This window comes from Grus americana, chromosome 13 (genome assembly GCF_028858705.1).
Source record: "Grus americana isolate bGruAme1 chromosome 13, bGruAme1.mat, whole genome shotgun sequence".
Lineage (NCBI taxonomy): Eukaryota > Metazoa > Chordata > Aves > Gruiformes > Gruidae > Grus > Grus americana.
This window is the reverse complement of record NC_072864.1, coordinates 21,707,851-21,731,785: the sequence shown is the minus strand read 5'-3', so window position 1 is coordinate 21,731,785 and position 23,935 is coordinate 21,707,851. Positions and strand designations below refer to the sequence as shown.

The 23,935-nt window shown below is 56.5% G+C and overlaps 3 protein-coding genes and 1 non-coding gene across 19 annotated transcripts in view; 2 read left to right on the top strand and 2 right to left on the bottom strand.

The window, feature by feature from the left end:
• The first annotated feature begins 2,361 nt into the window (after positions 1-2,361).
• On the top strand, positions 2,362-8,755 carry LOC129212368 (SNF-related serine/threonine-protein kinase-like). 2 transcript variants are annotated; one of them, XM_054840857.1, is made up of 6 exons: positions 2,362-2,515; positions 4,174-4,796; positions 6,267-6,408; positions 6,584-6,796; positions 6,894-7,031; positions 7,179-8,755. In XM_054840857.1, exons 2-6 carry the CDS (start codon positions 4,208-4,210, stop codon positions 8,032-8,034), a joined length of 1,938 nt encoding a protein of 645 aa, XP_054696832.1. In that variant the 5' UTR covers positions 2,362-2,515; positions 4,174-4,207; the 3' UTR covers positions 8,035-8,755. The 2 variants fall into 2 exon arrangements, with proteins under 2 accessions (XP_054696832.1, XP_054696830.1); XM_054840855.1 differs by lacking the exon at positions 2,362-2,515 and adding an exon at positions 3,357-3,456.
• A 773-nt stretch (positions 8,756-9,528) lies between these two features.
• TRNAK-UUU (transfer RNA lysine (anticodon UUU)) lies at positions 9,529-9,601 on the bottom strand. The gene has a single exon. It is a non-coding gene; the product is annotated as a tRNA-Lys (tRNA).
• Positions 9,602-10,531: 930 nt separating this feature from the next.
• On the top strand, positions 10,532-16,192 carry SETD6 (SET domain containing 6, protein lysine methyltransferase). 3 transcript variants are annotated; one of them, XM_054840319.1, is made up of 9 exons: positions 10,532-10,828; positions 11,446-11,544; positions 11,647-11,791; positions 12,198-12,339; positions 12,440-12,634; positions 12,797-12,920; positions 13,135-13,363; positions 13,570-13,712; positions 14,183-16,191. In XM_054840319.1, exons 3-9 carry the CDS (start codon positions 11,686-11,688, stop codon positions 14,492-14,494), a joined length of 1,251 nt encoding a protein of 416 aa, XP_054696294.1. In that variant the 5' UTR covers positions 10,532-10,828; positions 11,446-11,544; positions 11,647-11,685; the 3' UTR covers positions 14,495-16,191. The 3 variants fall into 3 exon arrangements, with proteins under 3 accessions (XP_054696294.1, XP_054696292.1, XP_054696293.1); XM_054840317.1 differs by lacking the exon at positions 10,532-10,828 and adding an exon at positions 11,223-11,257 and having other exon boundaries at positions 14,183-16,192; XM_054840318.1 differs by lacking the exon at positions 10,532-10,828 and adding an exon at positions 11,223-11,257 and having other exon boundaries at positions 13,183-13,363; positions 14,183-16,188.
• Positions 16,193-17,278: 1,086 nt separating this feature from the next.
• The window catches only part of CNOT1 (CCR4-NOT transcription complex subunit 1), a 59,069-nt gene continuing 52,412 nt past the window's right edge, over positions 17,279-23,935 (bottom strand). For all 13 annotated transcript variants that reach the window (XM_054840303.1, XM_054840309.1, XM_054840305.1 and 10 more), the window contains 10 exons: positions 23,498-23,746; positions 23,175-23,338; positions 22,780-22,897; positions 22,216-22,317; positions 21,776-21,949; positions 20,521-20,670; positions 19,297-19,477; positions 18,763-18,895; positions 18,525-18,659; positions 17,279-18,382 (listed from right to left, as the gene is read on the bottom strand). In XM_054840303.1, the coding sequence (XP_054696278.1) occupies positions 18,304-18,382; positions 18,525-18,659; positions 18,763-18,895; positions 19,297-19,477; positions 20,521-20,670; positions 21,776-21,949; positions 22,216-22,317; positions 22,780-22,897; positions 23,175-23,338; positions 23,498-23,746 (1,485 nt within the window). In that variant the 3' untranslated portion in view covers positions 17,279-18,303. The remainder of the gene's footprint in view (positions 18,383-18,524; positions 18,660-18,762; positions 18,896-19,296; positions 19,478-20,520; positions 20,671-21,775; positions 21,950-22,215; positions 22,318-22,779; positions 22,898-23,174; positions 23,339-23,497; positions 23,747-23,935) is intronic.

The window sequence follows — 23,935 nt, the reverse complement described above, 5'->3', positions numbered from 1 at the left end:
ACGCCTCCCTCTCGCAATCCCGCTTTCTCTCCCCTCTCTCCAGCCGCCAGCCCTTAAGCCACATTTCTGCACCCGGTTTTACAGGCAGGTTTGCAACCCCGCAGGCAGGAGCCCAGGGAACGGGCGGGAGCGATGTTACATGGTTGAAACACGAGAGCCCGCCTGCACATTGCAGCTGGAGCAGCTGCAACATAAATCTCCCCGAAAGTCCCTGGGAAATGGCTAACTGCTTTGCTACAACTCCTTTTGCAACCAAACCACAGGGTTTGGGCACAATGAACAAATGTGGGGCTTTGGGAAAATAAAGTGTAATGTGGAGGCTGGCCGAGAGAGCAGACACCGTTTCAGTTTTGCTTAAGGACTGCAGCGATGGGCTGGACGTCACGGCCAAGACCCTTGCAGGGGGCTCCAGCCCCTCCATCCCACCTGAAAAACCCACTTGTGTAGCTTCTGTGCAGGAAGCAACGTTGGGATACAAAGCCCCCTCTGCCTGGGACAGGGGCACCATCACCAGGAGATGTCCGCCCCCGATTGGACCAGCCCGGGGTTTTCACCAGCCCCTGGTGCGGGGTTTGCTTCCCCCTCCCTGCTTGTGGGGGGGTGCAGCAGGGGGGAGGAAGGTGAAAGTGAAGCCAGCCATAATGCTGAGAAGAGGGTGAGGATGGGCTGGAAGGGGCTCGGCGGGCAGGAAGACCACCCTGCGCACAGCTGGGGGAAGGACCGCAAGTTTTGGGGGCCTGAAAGCCATGAAAAGCAGGGGGGCTCATAGGGAGCCAAAAAAAGGGGGGCGAGAGGGGGACCCCCAGTCACTGCCGGTGGCTGAGTCCCAGCAGCACTTGCTGCTTTGGCAGCCTCGGGGCTCCAGCCCTGGCTCCAGCAACCCAGAGCTGTGCTGGCCCCTCCTCGCCTCCCCATCCCTGCGAAACCGCCCAGCTCTTTGCCAGGAGAGACCCCTCAGTGCTGCGGGGAGCCCCACGGCCCTTGGTATCGCGCCCCGAACACCCCCAGACCCTTCCCGTTGTAAGCACTGACCTCTCCGAGCGGAGAGTGGACTTGCCGCTCGCTGCTCCACCGAGCTCACTGGGAGCACCGCTACGGCTCTCTGCCTTGATGTCCTGCTCCCCACACGCTTACTGGAATTTATATCGGCTTTTTATTAATTAAGTGCTGCAGCCACATGACTCCGCTAACTACCAGGTAGGTGGGCTTCTCTGGAAACCGGGCTTTGTCTGGATGGAGAGGCAGAGGCGGCGGGAGGGAGGACTCCTTCTCTGTGCCCCATATGGCTGTGGGGAGGAATAGATCCCCACTGGCCCCAAACGCCAAATTTCTTGGGAGCGATCCCCACTGCCCCTCCAGGCCGTGTCCCTTTCCAGCCCTGCCCGAGCAGCGCCGGGGCTGCAGCCTGCGGACATCTCCCAGTTCCTGGCTAGAGAAATACCAGGGCTGCGGGCTCCTCTCCCAAGACGTGCTGAGCTCTCTGCTGGTTTTCAAAGGGAATATTGCTCATCCATAGGTCCTGGCAGGTGTCCAGCCACAGTCCAGAGCCTCCAGAGGTCCTCCAACTCCTGACCACTCACCATCTGCAGATCCTTCAGGCTCTCACCTGTGCTAACTGCATCTCTTTCATGCATTCTTTGGAAAACCTGCAGCTCCCCTGAGCCAGGCGCTCTCCAGAGGAGCTCCCTTGCGCATCCTGGGCTCATTCCCATGGGAAGGAAGGAACCCGCTGCTCGGTTCTCCCTGGCCCCGACGCTGGCTTTCACAGCCGTCGTGTGGCTTCACGAGCTTCTTGGTGCTGAGACCTTCAGGGGTTGCTCCAAAGCCCAATGGGAGCTGCAGCCAGGCCAGCACAGCCTCAGCCCCGCAGTCGCGGGGCTGGGCACTGCTGGAGGTGACGTCTCTGCAGTCTCTCAGGGACGTGCGATACGGGTGCAGCACTGTTTCAATAGAGCGCGTCAAAGCAGAGTTGGCGTGTGTACGACAGGCCCAAAAGGGTACGGCTCTGCGGCTCGGGTGCAGCACCCAGCACCCCATCGGGACCCAACCCCGACACTCACGGGCCTTCCACTAGTGGCAAGGAGCCAGGGTCGGAGGGTCAACCGAAAGACGTGGCGGAGGACCCCCCAGGCCTCCCAGCATGTCCCCAGCAGAGTGTGCAGCGCCAGCCCCGGGGCTCTTTGCAGACCCCCTCTGTCCCCTGCGCACCCTGTCCCGGCACGGCCTGATTCCCGCTGCACCCAGGGCCGGGCTGGCTCGGAAGGGACGGGGCAGGGAACCGGCGAAGGGCTCCTCGGCTGCGTCCCTTCTCCAGCTGCAGCTGGCTGCTGGGAACACTCGGCACCCGCTGGGGTGCCTGTGCGCAGCACCCGGCTGCTCCCCCAACGCACAGCACCCAGCCAGAACCTCCCTGCACAGCACCCAGCTGCCTTCTGCACCCCACGTGTCTGGATGAAGACTACTCTTGGGTCAGGGGCAGGTTTGGCAGCCCCCTGTTCCCGTTCCCAAAGCCCGGGTGGGTGCTGAGTGCCCCATCCAGCCCCATTCCTGTGGCAGAAGCTTCTGGGCATCTTGATCCCCCCAGCCCCTCCGTCCCCAGCCCGGGGGGGATCGGGTCCCGGGTCCACGCTGCCCCTGGCCCCCGGCTGATGCTAGCCCCTGAGCGGGGCCCTCAGCCCGGCTCATTAGGGCCTGTTTGCAGCTGCGGGGCCGCGGGCGGAGGACTTCTGGGAAGGCATTAGCGGTAACGAGGGCGGCCGCGCTGAGAGCTTTTTAATCTGCGGGAGCAACGTCTGCTTTGTGCGCATCCCTACGGCCAGTAACGAGCTAAATGAGGCGGCCGGCCGCTCGCCGGGCCGCTTCCAGGAAAAGAGGGCTCACGGCGGTGGGGGAACGGGCAGCCGGGGCTGCGTCTCCAGCCCCAGCTCGGTGCGCCTGGCCCCGAGGGAGGGTGGGAGCGGGCGATGGCGTGGGTCGGCAGCGTGGCAGAGATGCCCGTGAGCGGCTGCCCCGGGCAGCAGGGTGGGAGCCCGTTCCATGGCGGGACCCTCGGGAGAAAAGGGGGATGCCAAGCCCGTGTCGGGGGCTCTTCCTCTCTTCCTGGAAGCGGCCTGGCAGGCGGGCAGGCGGGCGGCTCGTTTAGCTCGTTCCTGGCCCTCGTTACCACTAATGCCAACCCGGTCCCTGCCGCCCCAAACGGGCGGTAGTGAGCCGGGCTGAGGGCCTCGCTCGGGGGCTGCCGCCAGCGGGGGGGGCCGGGGTCAGCCCTTCCCCGGGGCTTCCTCTTCGGGAGGTGCGATGAGCATCACCCCGGCCTCAGCCCCGGCGCGCGGGGCCCTTTAAGGCGCGAGCCCGGAGCCGCCCTGACGTCAGCGGGGCGGGCACACCCGGGCAGCCGCAGCCCCGGCGGCCCCAGCTCCGCCGCCCCGGTGGGGGAGTGGGGGAGCGGGGGAGCGGGTGAGTGGGGCTCCGCAGGGACGTGCCCCGGGGGGGCCTGGGGTGCTGCCGGGGAGCGGGGGGGGGGGGGGGGGTTTGGGGGTGTCCGGGGGGCTGGGGAGTGGAGGTGGGGGTGTTGGGGTACCCAGGGGGCTGGGGACGTGGAGGTGCGGTATGGGGGTGCCCAAGGTGGTGGGGACCTGGAGGTGGGGGTGTTGGGGTGCCCAAGATGCTGGGGAGTGGGAGTGAGGGTATTGGGGTACTCGGGGTGCTGGGGACCTGGAGATGGGGTACTGGGGTGCCCAAGGTGGTGGGGACCTGGAGGTGGGGTACTGGGGTGCCCAAGACGCTGGGGAGTGGAGGTGAGGGTATTGGGGTACCCGGGGTGCTGGGGACCTGGAGGTGGGGTATTGGGGTGCCCAGGGTGCTGCGGTGCTGCACACCTGGAGGTGGGGGTATCAGGATGCCCTGGGGTGCTGGGCAGTGGAGCTGAGGCTATTGGGGTGCTCAGGGTGCTGGGGACCTGGACGTGGAGGTATTGGGGTACCCTAGGGTGCTGAGGAGTGGAGGTGGGGGGTATTGAGACGTCCAGGGTGCTGGGGACTGGGAGGTGGGGTGCCCAGGGTGCTGGGGACTCTGATGTCCTGGGGATCCTGGTGTCCACGGTGCTGGGGGAGCTGGTATTTGGGGGTGCCCCATCCCTCGCCCCGCATTGCTGAGCAGCTCGCCCTCCAACAGCGCCCGATGCCCGTCCCCGCCCGACGCTGCCACCATGGCTGGGACGCAGGGCTGCAGCGAGGGGAAGATCGCAGGGCTGTACGACCTGGAGCGCACGCTGGGCAAGGGCCACTTTGCGGTGGTGAAGCTGGCGCGGCACGTCTTCACCGGGCAGCGGGTGGCCGTCAAGGTGATCGACAAGAGCAAGCTGGCCGGGGAGGCGGCGGGGCAGCTCCTGCAAGAGGTGCGCTGCATGAAGCTGGTCCAGCACCCCAACGTGGTGCGCCTCTACGAGGTCATCGACACCCACGCCAAGCTCTACCTCATCCTGGAGCTGGGTGACGGCGGGGACATGTTCGACCACATCATGCGGCACGAGGGCGGGCTGGCCGAGGCGCGGGCCAAGCACTACTTCGCCCAGATCGTCCACGCCATCTCCTACTGCCACAAGCTGCACGTGGTGCACCGTGACCTCAAGCCCGAGAACGTGGTCTTCTTCCAGGAGCAGGGGGTGGTCAAGCTCACCGACTTCGGCTTCAGCAACCGCTTCCAGCCCGGCAAGATGCTCACCACCAGCTGCGGCTCGCTGGCCTACTCGGCGCCCGAGATCCTGCTCGGGGATGAGTACGATGCCCCGGCTGTCGGTAAGGGCGGTGGGGGCGCAGCCACGGCTGGCGCTCGCCCTGGGGACGTTCCTCCCGTGTGTCCCTCGCCCGCAGCGTGGTCCTGCCGGCCAGGTGCCACCTCGCCTTTGGCCCCGTACGCTGGGAGCACCCATGCCCCGGTGGCACTGCTGTCCCCGCAGGGAGCAGTCCCGTCCCTCGGGGGCTCGGCTGCCCAGCCCTGCCCTGGCACAGGGCGGTTCTCCCTGCGGAGACCATCCCTGCACCCGCTGAGATCCCGGTTCGTGCCATGGAGGGAAAAAAGCCCGAGCAGGCTGTGAGCCTGGCGTTGCATCCGCCGGGGCTCGGGAGGAGCAGCGCGAGGGCGCAGCCGGCTCTGGTGGTTATTTGGAGGGGTGATGCCGGAAGGAAACCTGCTCGGGATGCTGCCATTTGGGCGGAGGAGCTCCGAAAGTTTCCTTTGCTCCAACCCCACCCTGAAAACCGCTTCCTCTCTGTGACTCCCAGCGCCCTTCCTCCCCTAGCCAGGGTGCAGGGGGGGCAGGGAGATCATCCCGGGGTGCGGGGAGCCGGGCTGGGGGCACCAAGAGGCTCTGCTGGGACAGAGGGGACGTGGGAGGGAAGCGGGACCCCAGCCAGCTCCGCTGGAATTTGGGGCAGGAGGATTTAGCAAAACAAAACACGAGCCCTTAAAGGAAAAAGCCCAGCGTCGGCTCGGGGAAAGGCGTCTCTGGAGTTGAAAACGGGGATGGCTTGTGGAGGTGGTAGAAAAATAAGCTGGTGGCTCTGCAAAGGGAAGTGAAGGGAGAAAAGTGGCGCAGATGAGAAATTTTCAAACGTAGGCACTTGACTTAAGAAGCTGAATGTATTAATGGAGAGCCCCGGGGTGTGCTCAGCATCCTAAAAAAGCGCTTTTGCCGAGAGTTTATGTACTCGTCAGGAGGAGCAGGAGAAGATGCCGCTGGCTCCGTCCCTGTCCCCAGGGCAGGGCAGCGATCCTGCTCCGGCTGGCGCCTGCGCAGCTGTCGGCAGCTGGAGAGCCCGGATCCGTGCAGAGCCCTGTCCCATCGCCGTGGTGTCCCCTCCGGCACAGCCCAGTGCCGGGATGGAGATGGCGGGGTCTGTTTGGGAACTGGGAAGCTGAGCAACGACATGAAACGGCACCGCGGGTGGGTGACCGGGGCGGGGGGGGGGGGCGGCACGGAGCTCAGGGCTGGGAGAAGGGATGAGACCTCGACTGCTTTGGTGAAGCCCCTTGAGACCTGCTTGGATGTGGGGATGGGGAAGGTCCTTCCCCGCCTTGGTGGGGTCCCCTGTCTGCGGGGCAGGACCTGGGAGCTGGTACCTCCGAGGAGCATCCCAGTAAGCACTGGTCTCTGCTGGATCAGCACTGGGGGCTGGTGGGGGTAGCCCCCCCCCCAGGGTCCCTGGGGTCGGGATGCTCTCCTGGGCCGTGGTGGGCACAACCTGAACTGCTGCTGCTTCTTGCAGACATCTGGAGCCTGGGGGTCATCCTCTACATGCTGGTGTGCGGCCACCCCCCCTTCCAGGAGGCCAACGACAGCGAGACCCTCACCATGATCATGGACTGCCGCTACACCGTCCCCCCGCACGTCTCGGCACAGTGCGCTGAGTGAGCACCTCTGCCCCCCCCGCCCCACCGGACCCTGGCTCGCTGCCCCCCCCGGGGGGGTGCCCCATCCCCAGGGGATGCCTGGGAGCTGGGGTGGGAAAGGGGGGGGTAAAGCTGCTGAGTTTGGGGTTCGCGTGCTGCTGCAGGATTGCAGCGTCAGCCCTTTCCCCGTCAGTCTCATCTCCAGGATGCTGCAGCGGGACCCGAAGCAGCGAGCCTCCCTGGAGCAGATCGAGGGTCATGCGTGGCTGCAGGGGGTGGACCCGTCCCCCGCCAGCCGGTCCCTGCTGCCCCTCACCTCCCACAAGCGCGTGTCCGAGGAGGAGCACGAAATCATCCTGCAGGCCATGACGTGTGGGAACATCGCGGATCGGGACACCATCCAGGAGTGAGTGACGGGGCGGGATGCCGAGGCAGGAGCCCCTGCGAAGGGCTCTGGGGGGTCCCTCCGTCCCTCGCACGCTGACGTGGGTCCCTCGGTGCAGGGCGCTGGAGGCCGACCGCTACAACCACATCACGGCCACGTATTTCCTGCTGGCGGAGAGGATGCTGCGGGAGAAGCAGGAGAAGCAGGGCCACCGCCTCAGCCTTGTCTACAACCTGGCCAAGGAGGTGCAGAGCAGGTGAGCCCCCCCTGCTGCCCCCCGTAACCCCCCACGCCACCCCGGGTCCCCAGCGCAGGGTTCCAGCCGGTTCCCCATCCTCTTCCTCGCCGCAGCCCTCGCGATGCCCGGCTGGGTACCGACACCTCCATCCCTCCCCTTTCTCAGGACCAACTTATCGGACACGTTTGGCTCCGGGGGCAGTGCCAGCGGCCTCCTGCCCTTCACGGAGGTGCCAGGCGGCCTCACCAAGGGCCCCCGGCTGCCCCCCCTGCCCACCGGAGGGGACATTGGCGGCCGGCAGCCCCCCGGGACTCTACTGAAGGTCCCCGCCGTTGACACCGCCATCACCAAAAGCACCCCGGCCCTGCAGCAGATCTGCGAGGAGGAAGAGGAGGAGGAGGAGGACGAGGAGGGGAGGCCCAGTGCCATGGAGAGGAAAAGCAGCTCTCTGAACCAGGAGCAGATGCGAGCCTTCCTGCGTGCCCGCCGCCCGGCCGGCCGCGGGGAGGTGTGGGGGCTGGGGGCCGAGCTGGGGGGCTGGGGCAGGCGCCCGGGGGTGGCCTGGGCTGGGAAGGGCGTGAGCGGGGGCCGGGGTCCCCCGGCGATGCGGGGGAACGGAGCCAAGCCCGCCAGGAGGGAGGAGGACGTGGAGCTCGGGGGCTCCTCAGCGGAGCCCCCCAGGGAGAGGGGAGCCACCCCATCACCACGGAGCGGCTCTGCTGGGGTCCCCCAGGCGCAGGGGGCAGAGCCAACCGCCGCCGCCCTCCCGGCCCCCGCGGACAAGTCTGGGGCACCCGCCAGCCCGGCCCGGCGGTCAGCGGAGAGCTCGGGCCTGGGGGGGACCGAGGGGGGCCCAGAGAGTGTGATCAAGCTGGACCCGGGCAAGAGCAAGGGCGGCAGCCTGCGGGACAGGCTCTTGCAGTTCCCGCTCTGCGAGAAAGCCCTGGCCTTCAAAATCCGGCCGGGCTCCAAGGAGAGCCTCCTCTCCCTGGGGCAGTTCAACTGCTGCCACGTCATTTAATCCCCGGGGCGGGGGTCCAGGAGGGTGCTCACTACCCCCCCACCTTTGGTCCTGCCTGTGGCCGTGGGGCTGGCAGGGGGCACGGTGCCCCTGCTTTGTCACCTGTGGCGGCCACCCCGCTAGACCCCCCCCCCCCGGGAGGGGACTGCCCAGGGAGGGGGGTGTGAGGCGGGCTGGGGTCTGTCCGGCGTGTCCCCAAACCCCCGGGGCTGCCGGGGCAGCTCCACGGTGCCGCTGGGGTTGCATAGACCACGACACATTTTTTTTAACTACTAGAAATAATTTTTTTAAATAGTCTATTTTAATGTAATTAAATAGAGATTGCTATATCCCCACCCCAAACCCCTCCAGGGGACGGTGGCCCCCCAGCCCCGCAGCGTGGTGCATGGCCCCGGGGCCAGGCCGTCCTGCCTGGGGCAATCGCTTGTCTGCCTGCAGCCCCCCCCCCCTCCCCGCCGTCCCCCCCACGCCGCCGGGGCCAGGCGCAGCCCTGCACGCAGCCGCGCGTGACCCAAGGCCATCACCCCCCCACACCCCCCTTTCGGGCCTCCCCCGCAAATAAGCTTCCTATTTATTATCTCTTTGTTTTCTTGCTGGCAAGAAATGAATGACGACTGAGGCGTGGGGCCAGAGCTCGGCCCGAGCTGTGCGGCGCACGCATGGAAAGGATCGGAGCCGCTGGGAAGCAAAGTTCATCGGGCTCAATAAAAATAAGCTCGTGGGTCGATGCGGTTGCTACATCCTGTTGCAAAAAAAAACCCAAACCAAACCCCCCCAAAAAACCCACCCATTGTCCTCCAGCCCCGCCAGGGCTGAGTCCCTCTGCGCCGAGGTGGGTGGCTGTGCAATGCGGGTGCCGCGTTTCTCTGCCAGGGTTGTTTTGGCACTGCCAGGCCGGTGTGCGCAGCCACGGCCATGTCCTCGTCCCTGTGGAGGTGTGTGTGGGGGGGGAGCAGCTGCTGGGGCAGCCCCTTCTTGGGGAGTGAGGTTTGGGCACGGCCGCAGCTTGACGGGGTGGTTGTTCCTCAGCCCAAAGCTGGGTTTTGGCTGCACCTGGATGGGGCCCACCAGGGAGGTCCTGAGGGGCACAGAGGGGGTGAGGGATGGCCAGAGGTGCGAGGGGGCCCTGGGGCACGGCAGACGGTACCGCATGCCTCCAGCAAGGCTTGAGGTTCAACCACACTCAGCCCCAGCAATGCCCCCAGCCAGCCCCCGACCCTGGGCTGGGGCCGCAGAGCACCCCTGGGCCCCCAATTCCCACCCAAGTCTCTTCCTCTCCCTCTTCCATCCGTCCTGTTCCTCCCTGTGTACCTCCAAATAACGCCCCTGCCTGTCCCCATCACCGATCCCTCTCTGGGTGGCTGGAAGACGGGAGCGGTGCTGTGCGGGTGGGGTGATGGCGGGAAAAGAAGCAGGGGAGGGGGCACCTGCGGCCCCCCTGGCAGCAGGATGAGGTGCCGCTCCTGCACCCCGGCTCCTAAAGGATAAAGCCTTCGCCTGAACAGGGGCTTGAACCCTGGACCCTCAGATTAAAAGTCTGATGCTCTCCCAGCTGAGCTATCCAGGCTCCTGCCTAGGGGCTTGGGGGACACTCCACACGGCCGGTGGGGACCCCGCGGCACCGGAGGGACAACGCGGGGGGCCCTCGGCCCCCGCCACCCTGCCTGCACCTGCCGGGCTCTGCACCCAGGTACCGGCCCCAGCCCGGCCTCCCGCCGCAGGGGGTAGGGGGTGGGGGTGTGTGTGTCATAGAATCATAGAATGGTTTGGGTTGGAAGGGACCTCAAAGACCATCTAGTTCCAACCCCCTGCCATGGGCAGGGACACCCTCTACTAGCCCAGGTGCCCAAAGCCCCATCCAACCTGGTCTTAAACACTTCCAGGGATGGGGCATCCACAACCTCTCTGGGCAACCTGTGCCAGTGCCTCACCACTCTCACAGTAAATAATTTCTTTCTAACATCTCATCTAAATCGACCCTCCTTCAGCTTAAACCCATTACCCCTTGTCCTGTCACTACACTCCCTGATAAACAGTCCCTCACCATCTTTTCTGTAGGCCCCTTCAGGTACTGGCAAGCCGCAATCAGATCTCCCCGGAGCCACCTTTTCTCCAGGCTGGACAATCCTAACTCTCTCAGCCTGTCCTCACAGGAGAGGTGCTCCAGCCCTCTGATCAGCTTCGTGGCCTCCTCTGGACTCGCTCCAACAGCTCCATGTCTCTCCTGTACTGGGGCCCCCAGAGCTGGACGCAGTGCTCCAGGTGGGGTCTCACCAGAGTGGAGTAGAGGGGCAGGATCACCTCCCTCGACCTGCTGGTCACGCCTCTTTTGATGTAGCCCAGGACACGGTTGGCTTTCTGGGCTGCAAGCGCACACTGCCGGCTCATGTTGAGCTTCTCATCAACCAATACCCCCAAGTCCTTCTCCTCAGGGCTGTGTGTGTCCGTGGGTCCCCCTCCCCGCGGCCGCGATGGCGCAGCGGGCACCGCTCGGCGCTGTGGCCGCAGGGCCCCCGGCTCGGATCCGGGTCGCGGCGACGCTTTTGCCGAGAGCCCGGCGCTGGGAACGGAACGGAACGGCCGGGCCGGAGACGCGAGGGAGGCGGCTGCGCTGCCGGTTTGCAAAGCCGCCGTGCCCTGGGAGGGGGCCGCGGGCTCGGGGGGGCTCCTGGCGGCCCCCCTGCCTGTGCGCTGCCCGTTCCTCCCGCTCTGCGGGCAGGGACCCCTCTGCGCCCGGGGCGGGGGGGGGGGGAAGAGCCTCGTGCGCGCTAATTGGCTTCATTAAGAGCAACGGGTGAGGGCATCCGCCCCTTCTGATGGCACTGGGGACGGGATTAATTAGCGGGGGGGGGGGCAGATCAGAGCTCGGCACCCGCGGTCGTGGGCGGTGTTGGGTGAGTAACCCCATCAGCAGGAGCCGCAGCCCCCCGAGGTGCACCAGCACGTGGGCGCCGGGCAGAGCCCCCGGAGGCCCCTCCGCAGGGACATTTAGTGGCCCTGGACGCCCCCCGCCCCCCGCAGAGAGGCGGCTGCAGGCCGAGACCTCCCGGCGCGATTCCGCCGCGACCTCCCCCCCCTTTCTTGACCCTCCGCGGCCGCCGTCAGCCCGGCCGGCGGGGAGAGGGGCGCAGCTCTGCGCCTACCCGGAAGGGCCCGGCCGGGACCACGTGGTGGAGGCCCACGTGTCCGCAGCGCCATGGCGTCGGCGCCCAAGCGGCCCAAGGTACCGGGCGGACGCACGGGCCGGCCCTGGGCGCTCCGCCGGCAGCGCGGCCCCCCACACCCGTGGGGGGGTGGGGGGGGGGGGGAAGCTGGCCCCGGCCCTCGGGGTTGGGAGGGGGAAGGTGAAGCGGCTCCCGGGGCGGCTGGGGGTTGGCTCCCCCCTGCTTCACGCCGTGTTTTCACCCGCAGGCGGCCGCCGGGAGCAGCGCCCGGGGAAAGGGCAGCGCCGATCCCCTCTCCGGCTTCCTGGCGTGGTGCGGGCGGGCCGGGGTGGAGCTCAGCCCCAAGGTGAGGCAGCGTGGGCCGGGCCTCGCCTCCCCGGGGCCCCCCGAGCCCCCCCCCCCCCCCCGGGCCGGGCCCTGACACCGCACCCGTCACCTCTCGCCCAAGGTCCGCCTGAGCAGGGAGGGCGCGGTGGCGGGGTACGGCATGGTGGCCGCCGAGGAGCTGGAGGCGGGAGAGGTCCTCTTCACCGTCCCTCGCACGGCGCTGCTCTCCCAGCACACCAGCTCCATCCGGGTGCTCCTGCAGGAAGGTGAGGGGCCGGCCGGAGGGCGACCTGCGCTGCCCCCGTTTTTTCTTTTAAAGGGATAAACCGGGTCTGGGATAAAACTTAGGGAACGTTCCCGCTTTGCGGAGGATGGCGGCACCGGGTAGGATGGTGGGGGGCTCGGAGAGAAAAAGCCCTTCGTGCCATGTCGGAGTGACAGCCCACCGTGCAGGGTCCCTTCCTCGCCTCGGGGCAGGAGCAGCTCAGCCGCAGCTCCCGGGCAGCAGCTGCTGGTTGTGCTTCAGCTCCGGCCAGAGCTAAGACAAACCCGAGTAAAAGCAGAACGCCCCAGGCTGCAGCCAAGTGATGAGCAAGGGTAGTGGGATCAGGCTTCTGGTTTTTGGAAGGAAAAAAAGCCCTAAAAGCTCAGATCAGCTGCCATTTTCCCCAGCCCAGGAGTCCCTGCAGAGCCAGTCCGGCTGGGTGCCGCTCCTACTGGCCCTGCTGCACGAGTACACAGCCAGCAACTCCCAGTGGCAGCCTTACTTCTCCCTCTGGCAGGACTTCCGGAGCCTGGATCACCCCATGTTCTGGTAAGGTGAAACAAAGCTTCCTCCTTTGGACGAAGAAAGAGGTTCTAGACCCTTTTCCCTGAGGCAGGCTGAGATAAACCTGCTGGTTTTCTTGCAACAGGCCTGAAGAAGAGCGAACAAGGCTCCTGCAGGGCACAGGCATCCCAGAAGCTGTGGACAAGGACCTGGCTAACATCCACCTGGAGTACAGCTCCATCATCCTGCCTTTCATGAAGTCCCACCCTGATGTCTTTGACCCCAAGCTGCACACGCTGGAGTTGTACAAGCAGCTGGTGGCATTTGTCATGGCCTACAGGTGAGGAGCAAGGGCTACTCAAGGAGTAGGATCACAGGTAGGAAAAAATCATAGGCCGTGTTACTTAAAAGGTTGCAGTTGCACAAGAACCTAAGGATAAGGTGATGCTTGCTCTGTGCTGCAAGGTGTAAAACTGGCTTGGCTTCATCTCCCCTCTCTTAGCTTTCAGGAACCTTTGGAGGAGGAAGATGAAGATGAGAAGGGGCCCAATCCTCCAATGATGGTGCCTGTAGCAGATATTTTGAATCACGTGGCCAACCACAACGCCAACCTGGAATACTCTCCTGTGAGTGCAGTGCCAGGCGTCACTGAGGTCTGGTTCTTCACCACAAGGCCTGTGGGAGCAGTGGCACAGCAAGGCTGGTGCTCCGAACCCAGTCTGGCCCAGATCTCCTTAAAACAAAGCTATTTTACTTAACATAGTCCCTTGCTGCATGCCCGGGTTTAGCTAGGAAGAGCTTAGGGTCATCTGAGCCTCTCTGAAACACCTCTTTTCCCAGTGGTGGGATCACAGCAGCTCTGAGAGCCTCTTCTCTCCCTGCTCGCAGCAATGTTTACGAATGGTTACAACACAGCCCATCAGCAAAGGACAGGAGATCTTCAACACCTACGGGCAGATGGCCAACTGGCAGCTTCTACACATGTATGGCTTCGCAGAGCCGTATCCTGGCAACACCAACGACACAGCCGACATCCAGATGGTGACAGTACGCAAGGCAGCGCTGCGGCGTGAGTAGCTGCTTTGGGAAGAATAGGGATCACTTAAATAGCGATGTAGTGAAACGGGGATCAAGGGCGACATGACAACTAAGCCTGTTCTGCCCCATTTCAGGGGCTGGTTGTGGTTTTCTGCCTCCCCTCTCCCCTTCTCCATTCACCACTCCGTCTGCGCTGCAACCCAAGTTGGGTTTGCTGCTCTGCTGGTTTCAAAACAGGTGCCAGAAGCGAAGCGGAGCAGCAGCTGGTCTCAGAGCAGTGGGACTTCTTGTGCCAGCTGGAGATGGTGGGGGAGGAAGGTGCCTTTGTGCTCGGCTGGGATGAGGTGCTGACAGAGGAAGAGCTGTCCATGACCCTGAAGGTAAGCACTGCCAAGCGGTGGAAGAGCAACACAAGGAAGAGCGCAGACTAAGCGTGCAAAACGGTTCAAAGAAGGAGGGGGGGGAAGCCTGTAAAGTTAGTTTTAGTACTAACACTCCTGCGTGAGAAGCGGTGGGGATGTGGTTGCCCATCTCCCCAGCTTCCTCCTGAACTAACGGCCCACATGCACTTACGAACCCGTCTCGAGTGGCCCTGGGGCCACTGCTGTGCTGGAGCTTTGCACATCTGTAGGCAGCAGCTCAGATGTCCTTCAAGGCTGTTCCCAACACCCAGGTTCGCTGTTTGAATCCTCTGACCCACACATTACCTGTGATGAGGGACCTAAGCCAGTTTTATGTGCAGCTGAGGAATAATTCCCCTGCTCCACCTGGCTCTCAGACCACACCTCTCTAGGAGGAAGCCTGATGTGCTCACACTGCCAGTGACATCTCATTGCCTGGGTCATTGCAGGTGCTGTGCATGTCAGAAGAAGAATTCAAGGAGTATAAGGAACAAGATGGCTGGGAAGATGACAGCGAGGAAGAGGAAAACTCCACCCTTTCTAATGAGGCTCTCTCCAGACTTAAAAGCCCTTGCAAGAAGCTCCTTTATGACAGCGTGCTGCTGACCCTCGAGTCCTACAGGTCAGACTTGAAAGCAGAGCAGGACTTGTTAAATAACAAGGAGGCTTACGAGAAGCTGAGTCGAAGGGAGCAGCAAGCTTTGCATGTGCGCTATGGACAGAAAAGGATCTTGCATCAGCTGCTAGAGCTGGTACGCTAGAAACCTCGCTGGCCCTGGGCCTGTCTCAGGAAGGGAAGGTCAGCCTTTGGCCACCTTTTCTACAGCAGCAAGATTAAATATAGGCCCACTTGTCCCTCAAACAGCTTCTTAGCTACCTCTACATAAACAAAGGTACCTGCCACAGCACAGAAGTGGTTTTGCATGGCCTTATCTTCCAGCGAGAGCTCTGGAGCACAACTACCACCTTCTAGACAACTTAAGAAAACCCAGCTGTCCTAATGGCTGCTGGAGGAAGACAGACACACACTGTGAGGTCAGCAAGTGGGTTCCCTCATTTAGCATCAGGCTAAATCTAAGGCAAGAACTGCTCCTTGTCCAGATGAAGGGGGCTGAAATCCAGCTGGTAGCTCTTACAGGGGTTCAGAGTAAACACCTGGCAGGTGGAAATGCTGACAACACTAAACTCTTCACCTACGCTTTGTTAATACTGAGCACAATACAAACCTATCCATACGGTTTTCATGTAGGCTCAGTAGAGCAAGATATTTCCTTTGACCTGTATGAAAGGCATTTCTGTACAGGCTTGAGACTACTCTATAAGGAGCAGCATCGCAGTTCTGCAGCTGCTGTAGGTTAAACATTCAATACACCCCCTCCGGTCAATACAGTTCTTCCCTGAACTCAGGCATTGCTCTGCATCATGTTTAGCTATATTAATATTTTTCCCTCAGCAGTCTTTGCATGACAAAACACTGGGAGGTTTGCAGGCTAAGGCATATTTAATAAAGACTATGTTTCTTATCCGGCCAACGCTATCTACTTCAACAGGGTGCAAAGGCCCATCTAAAAGGGGGGGCAGGAAATCTGCTGCTGCTGCAGTCAAGTATTGCAAACAAACCAACCCCAGGCTGTTATCATGTATATAATAAAGATGAGGTACAGCCCTCCCTGGACTGCTGGGGGCCAGGGTGGGTTAGCAGTACCTAGAATAGCTTGGGTTTTTTTTTTTAATTCGCCTTTTACAGTGGTGTAACAGTGGCTGGCTAGGGTCCAGTCTCCCATCTTGGCTCTTCTCTTCCTACACCAGACTAGATTTCAGACTAGGCACACAGTGGATCAAAAGGTTAGTCTTCATTTCTTAAACATGAGGTTCACTATAGCCAGGGCCTTTGCTGGCAAGGACACTGGCAATCCTTGGGGAGCTGACACCAGTACCATATGCCCTGAAACCTGTAGGCTCCTTACCCACTAAGAGAAGGTACGAAGCACAGCGGCCTCCATCCTATCAGCCCAACTTGTGTTACTGGGGTCTTGGCCAAGTCCTGTCCACCTTCCACCCTCTCCACACCAGCCTAACGGTTCTTAAAGCCTAAAGGGAACCAGCCGTGTACAGCAGCATTAGTACAGAACCAGAGAGACCTTTGAGCTTTGAGTCATTGGGACAAGTCAATAAGCTCTGCATACGGATTGCTAGAAAAAAAATCCCATGGCATCTGGACTAAAGAAAACCTGGTTGCTGATAACTCTCCATATCCTAACCCAATACAGGAGGAAGAGTAAACTGGAGTTGCAACACCAAAAAAATTTCCAACTTCAAAAGGCTCAATTTCAGCACAACTACTGAGCACCTCTCCTATGAAGACAGAGAGTTGGCATTGTTCAGCCTGGAGAAGAGAAGGCTCCAGGGAGACCTTAGAGCCCCTTCCAGTCCCTGCAGGGGCTCCAGGAAAGCTGGAGAGGGGCTGGTGACAAGGGCAGGGAGTGACAGGCCAAGGGGAATGGCCTGAAGCTGCAGGAGGGCAGATGGAGATGGGATGTGAGGCAGAAATCCTTCCCTGTGAGGGTGCTGAGGCCCTGGCACAGGTTGCCCAGAGAAGCTGTGGCTGCCCCTGGCTCCCTGGCACTGTTCAAGGCCAGGTTGGATGGGGCTTTGGGCAACCTGGGCTGGTGGAGGGTGTCCCTGCCCGTGGCAGGGGTGGGACTGGATGGGCTGTGAGGTCCCTTCCAACCCAAACCCATCTGTGATCCTATGATCTGCCAAAAATGTCAGGGAATTGTAAGAATTGGCAAGAGGCTACTCCTTTACACGCAGGCAACCAAAACAACCCACTGCCTAGAAAAAGGTCACAGAGAATTCCCTTTGAGCTGCAGTCCACTGGCAGCTGGCCCAGTGGTCCCTTGGAGCTAGTTTTTGCTCTGTGCAGCAAAAGCACAGGCAGGTACACAAATCCCTTAAACCTCAGCAGGAAATGTGACCTCTCCACCCACACAATAGCAGCCAACTAGCTTTAACCAACTAGTAATGTTACCCAAAAAGAAAGCAGTGAAGTTCCTTTTCCTGGTATCTGCTAGGTTGCAAGGCATAGGCTAAAGGAGTCTGCAGCATCGGTAACACTGAAGCCGCCTGTCCTTGTTACATCTAACTAGCAACCTTGCACAGACCCTTGCTGAAGGGAATATCATAGCAGGGTGCAAGTCATTAGAAATGAAGCTGATCTGCTGTCTGTGCTCCATGTCCCTCCACTGCAAGCAGTCTGCCTTCTAGTAAACTCTGACAGAGACAAACTCTGCTCCTGAACTTGCCACTAAGATATTTCTATCTCCACAAAATTCTGTCCTTTTGCATTTCAAAGCAAGTCCCTATCTAGTCAGAACAATTCTCCCCTCTGACCTCATGCTAGAAAACAAACCCAGTTGCTTTCGCTAGGCAGTGCCCAAAACACACTGGGAAACTGCAGTTTTTGGATGGGCGGAACAGACTTTGAAAGACATCAACTGGCCAGGCAGGATGGGACTGGACAGAATAAGCACAGTGGCACGTGCTGCATGTCATGACTTTAATGTGTAACTACAGTATGCATACATACAAGAAGTGGGAGAACTAAAGCCCAAGAACTAGAAAGGCTACAAAATACAACACGTGGACCAATACTTTACAAAACATTCAAAATCATTACAAAATGGGCTGTATTGGTCCTTTGGGATTTTTTGTGTTTTTTTTCTTTTGGTTTTTTTTTTTTTTACAAACTTATATTATGTGGTCACAGGGTGGTGGGATGGGGAAAGGTCTAGATTTACCCCCTCCCCCTTTCAAAAAATTTACAAGTGTCAAAAAAACAAAAAAAGAAAGAAAAAGCTATAGGCCTGGTCTCTGGTTTCTTTACTAAAAACAGCTGACCCTCCCAAAGGGCCTGAGGTGTGTCTTTTCCAACAGAAAGGAGGCATCCTCTGCCTGCCACTCCACTTGCTGTCTGTCAGCATTTGATGAGGGTGGGGGAAAAGCAACACTGAACCTTAACCCCTCCTTCACCCCTCCCCTACTCCATAGTATTCCCATATTCCAAACACATCCACTTTTTTTTTTGTAAAACAACTTAGTGATTTCAAGGTCCCCCATCCACATAAAGAAAAATAAGTTACATAATATTATAACTGGCTTTTCAATATTCTTTGGGAGTCTGGGAATGTCAGGACAAGGAGGTCTGCCCCAGACAAGTGCTTGGCATCAGCAGCTGCCCCTTTATTACAAGCCGGACAGGCACCAGTTACCCACCTGTCTTTTACACAATTTTGCACAAACCCAAAAGTCCGGACAAACGTTTCTGGTTCCTTGTATTTACACTAGTTCAAAATGATATTCACAGCATCTTCTGATATTTTGGCCAAAAGTCAAAAAATTTTGTTTCAAACTTTGGAACGTGCCCAACATAAGACTTTCACCCAGGGTCTGTTGCGTCTACCCGATCGAAGGGGCTGGGAAGGTCAGGAGGAGCCTTACGGAGTCTTCTGTCAGTCGATGGGATGGGGACCTCCAGGCTGGCACGCTTACAACACAAGATGCAGCTCGTCTAACTGGCACCAGTCCCTTCCATGACTTGCTGGGCCTGCTTCTGCCCCATGCAGCACTGTGCAACTGACTGGAACAACCTGAACACAGAAGCAAAGCAGCGTTAGGTGTGTTTACAGCAGCAAACGGTGCTTCCACTATGAAGCACCAAAAAGTCAAGGTGCATCTTCGGATGTATCATTTGAGTGATTTTTTTTTTTCCTATGGGTAAGTTATACTCACTTCTCAATTTCTGGAGCGCAGTGAACAAACTCATGGTTCCAGAACTTAAATGCTGGATTTTTGATCAGCTCGATGAAAGTAATAAGGAGACCCCAGGGATGAGGCCTATTTACAATCAGTCTTTCCAAGAGAACCCTGAAATCCCAAAGTAAAAGCCGTTAGAGCTCAAAGATCCAAAACACACACGGAAGGAAAGTGAAAAGCTGAACGGTGGCAGGTTAAACTCCTTCCCTCTCACCTGGTGATCTGCTCCTGGATAGCCTCAGTGTTGGCCTCTGCAAACAGGTACAGCATGGTGCAACTGAAGTAGTGGGTGTGACTGTTGGGGTATCGCAGCTGGTTGGCAATTGCGTTCAAGAAAAGGTACCGGCCTGCAGAAGAGGAACAGTGAGTACCTACTGTTTCCCTTACACACACAAAAAAAAGGAATAAAGAAGCGGCTAGTGTTGCTTAAGATTAAGCTTTGTGAGCCTGTCTTATGAGGGTATAAGAAACAAAACCAACAACTCAAGATATGAAAAAGCCTTACCAACCCAAGCTGATGGGGTAGTAAGAATTCAATTCTTCATTAAACTTATTTCTCATTGAAATACCCTGAACATTTGGTTATAGTATTGTCCCTGTATTCAGAGTTTACTATTCTAACCTAGCATTACTTAATGGTGAATTCACTAGCAGCTACATGAAATGATCTTCTGTATATCTGATAGGTCAAACAGACAATCTGCTGTTAAATTTGACATTGCATGAACTAAAAGTGTTTCCAGCTCACCTTCGGTGTCCAGATCTACTGCCAAATTCTGGAAGATGTCCATGTGAGCCGAGTGGGTAATGGTGCTCATAGAGGGTGTGCTGCCTTTGTTGTGAATGTGCGCAATAGCTTGAGTACCTACGTAGAGCACCAGTGCATTAATCAGCTGGATGTTGTAGCGGTTGCCAGGTTCATTTGATACCTAATAGCAAAGATATGAAAAGCATTAACATTCTGTATTCCTCCAGTGACCGAAGGTACAGCATGTACAACAACAGCATCCGAGTATCTTCTTGATTATACAGAAGACAACACACTCAGACATCCGCAAATTCAATTTGGCATTTACCCTTTTCCAATACAGCAGTTATATATATATTCAAAAGCATCAGCAAAGTGTTGACAGACCCAACAGACAATTTTTGTACTCCCTACCTAAAAAAAAAAAAATCAGGTAAAGGCAATCTGAATTCACCAGCAGTGCTAGAGGCTGGCTGAAATGCATACCACTTCTGGGAATGCTTCAGTCTGAGCAATTTTCTCAAAAAGTTCAACTTCAGTCCTGAAGTCTCTTGCAGTCCAAGCCAGGCAATGTATGAAATGTTGTTGGCTAACAATTCTGAACCCGGCTTTAGCTAATTTGCCTTTTTACCCCTAAGCAGATCCACAGATTTCTATAACAATGAATCCATTTGGAGTCAAAATGTAATCAGATTCTAAAAAAACACAATCAAGTTCAATAGAAGCTGTTGAGTCACAGACAATGCCTGGGTAAACGGCGCTGGAGTCATGTGATGGAAGCCACAAGACTTCACCAAATGAGGACAAAAATAGCAAGCTTGATGCAATCGGCTCTGACTACATTCTTCACTAAAGATTTGCAAGGCTGTGCACTAGAGACAGGCAAGCAGAAGAAGTTTTAAATAACCATACATTTTCACTTACACGAGCATTTGGCAGCTCATGTAGATAAAACCAACTGCTTGTAAATTAGATCGTTTTAGGGTTGTTAAAGTCAACATTCCCCTTTCCTTAAATCCCACCTGGCTGCAACTAAACACACAGACTTAAACATCTTGCCAGGGAGTGGTAGAGGAAATATTCAGAGAAGTGTGCATTTTCAGAGGCTTTTCTACCACCTGGAACACATGCTTGCTACACACCAACAAAATTCCTGCAAGAAAGGAGGGAGATCACTTGTCCCACACTGTTTAAATTCTGCATCCTCAGAAACCAGCCACTCACTTGTAGGTTGCTGCGCAAGTCGGACAAAAACGTGACCGGAGAACGGGTTTTGAGATAGGAATCCAAGTCCTTCTTGAACTGAGGTGGCATTACTCCAGTGAAATTCGTGAGTATTCGTGGAGCAATGTTAATCTCACTTAACATGTCCACCTGTTGAGAGAAACCCCAGTCAGCTAAACCATAAGCAATCCCTACAGGAACAAATTGCAAAAGCAGATCTGTAAGCGTTATTACATCAACTACCGCTGTCGATCGCTTTCTCCTACCAGCAATGAAAAGAAAACACTAGATTTTTGCAGATTTCAGAAGAAACTTGGTCTCATGTGCAAACTTATTAGATGACTGCTGTCTCAAAGAATTGAGAGTAGAAGATAAAAATTCAAGGCCGTAGGGGAATTCAGTCACCACCTTTGAAGTCTCCCTATCTACATTCAAGACAGTTTGGTAGTTTCAAAAAGCACAAACATCCACACGAGTCAAGAACAGCCTTCTTCAGTCTCAAGAAGTGCTAACTGAATGAGTATTGCAGCTTCGCTCCCATCGCCCTGCATAGCTTCGGCAATAAAGAACAACAGGCCAATGCTTTAGCAGTGTGAGAAAGTTTGCTCCTAATCGTTCCACAATTAGGAGACTGGTACATGCCCAGAGATTTAATTAGGTAGCACGACCACTTCTCAAAGTCTGTCCCCATTATGCAAGAGGCTCGCTTCAGAATAGCGGTTTATCTGATTAAAATAGGATGGCATCCTTGTTTCTCATCAAAAAGTATTTACAATTACCTAAAGCTTGGACACCAGCACTTCAACAAGTACTTAACTGAACTCCAGTCGTCACATCCTGTGGAGCACAAGCTATACAATTCAGCACAAGCTGAACAAAACTGAGATGAGAACTGTTGGCTGAACTTTTAAACAGCAAAGCCACAAAGACTGCTTAAGCAGTCTGCTTTTCAGCAACAAACAAGACAGTAAAATGATAAAGATGCCCTCGGTCTAACACCGTGTGCCTGTCAGATCTAGGGACGCCATCAAGTCAAAGAAAAGCCCTCTGGTTTTCCATGCAAAAGCTTTAAAAATGCTGTTCTCCAAGCTGCTGTCACTTAAGTTTCAAATTACCTGTTAAGTTCTGAATGGTTGCATTAATTCAAGTATCAGTTAAACTGTTACCGGAATTCCAGAGTCTCCACCAAAAACCAAGATAAAGTATTTGGAACATTAAAGCTTCCCATTATCAAACTCACTAAAGTAAGCCCTACCTTTAGATTGGGGGTGAAGGGGTCTGGAAGCCTCATGTTCCGTGGGAAGGCACTCAGGATCAGGTTCCTTAGCTGAATACAGTTAGGTGGGATCACATCACAGAATCCATAGTGGTAGTCACAGAGAAATTCTGGGAAATCATGCAACAAGACCAGCAACACACGCAGAGTGCCCTGTGAAAGAAAACAGAATATAAAAGAGGTGTGTAACTGTTGAAACTGCCCGAGAGCTTGCAGAGCTGTCCTATGTCATGTGGTTAACATTAACAGGAAGAAATTAATGTGGGAAGGTAGCCTGTTTCTGTCCCACACCAGATTTGCATTTAACTGCAAGAAATACGTTATAAAAGAAGAGTAAATCCTATTTTGCTACCAGAATACCTCTACTTTGAGACAACTTTGGTTGGAAGTAGCATCTATTAGCTGACTTTTTTTTTTACCTTGTAAAGAATTTGCATAGGTTTGGTGAGTTCCACATTTCTAAGGAAAGGAGCCAAGTACTTGAAAAGATCAATCAGTAACTGGGCATACATAGGCCAACCCTGTCAAGAAAAAAAAAACAGGTGGTGGAAAACATGCCATGAAGAGCAGTTATCTTAAGTTCAAAACTATAACTAGGTTGGTCTTCATATAAACCTGGATCGAAGTTTTATCCTACTGCTAGATCTAGCAGCACAGCTCATTTCAAGGGCCTTAGCTGCACATCATATGCCTCGGGCATTTCTAGAACACTCAACATGCCACACTGAGCCGACAGTATTTGGTCTAGACTACAGCTCTCCCAGACTTTGACAAAGGCATGTTTATTAAATTCAATTCACCCTATATTCCATATTTTATTGACACAGACTCTCCTCCATGCAGTTAGGTTACTGTGAATATGGAAGACAACAAAAACAGAACAGCCATGCTACTAGTGCACTTCGAGAGGTGTGAAACAGCACCACACCAGATAAGCATCCGTGTGAGCTTTTTAATTCAGAAGAGATAAACTGCAGCCACACCTTCTGCTGTGGTGTATGTGCCAGCATTCTTGCAATAAATATCCGATGGGAGATCAGTTCCAGCCAGGCATAAACAAAACCTGGAGCTTTTGTAGGCCTCAGGATGTGAAATGTGTTACTGAAAGAAAAGTTAGAGCAGGTTAGAAGTGCACAGCAATAAGATTGCTTTTCATAACATTGAGGGAAAACATACACAGCCCTAAAAGCAAGGCATTTTAGCATCTTGGGTTTTACCAGTCATCCTCCTTAAGACAAGCAAGTGGACAGTCTACAGGAGAACCAGGTATTCCAAATGTGACTAAGCCACCACAAAGGAATGGTCAGATAGGCTTTAGATGAAAAATCTGGATCCTAGCAGAAAAGGATGAGCATTGCGGCCCATCTCAAATACATACCAGAAAGCTGTGAGTGTCTGGAAGTTGATGGTCTCCAGCACATGCTCAGGAGCATTTAATTCCAACAGCAACATGATGAAAATGCGATGGTAAGGAAGTTGCTGAAACTCACTCTGCCGAACATCATGGTCTTGCAGAAGAACTCCCACCACAATACCGAGAACCTAAAGAGATCAAGACATTTCAGTGGTGACAGCAGGAATTACTTCGCAAGTCAGACTATAGGTAACACTTTAACCACCAGTAAAAGCCAAAAATGCTAGTTATTGGAAGTGTTATGTAACATACACCAAATGCAACAAGTACACAAAAAGGTCCCCAACCTTATTCAGGAGGTTGATCTTTGTAACTGTGTTGGTTGCCTCCCCCGAGTGCTTCACTAGCAGTGCAATAAGTCGCACAAAGGCATCCAGATTGTGGTAGCACTTGGCTCGAATCATAGTGGGGTTGGCAGCAGGATTATGCTGTTGCTCAGCCTGAGCACGATAGCTGATTTCAACACACATTTCGGTGCAAAGACGGAAAAAGCGAGTGATCAGGTCATCTGTTTTCAGGATTCCTTGCTGATGCATCTATCCAGGAAAGGGGAAAAAAAAAAAATCACCCTCAGAACTGTAACCACAGAAAGTTTCTCTTACAACTTATTTCAAAGAACACACACTTTACAAAGCACCCATCTTGCCTGGGACAATTTATTTTTACCACACTCTCAAGAGAGATGGGTAGCAAGCTATCTCTGCTGCTTTTCCCCAAGATGAGTA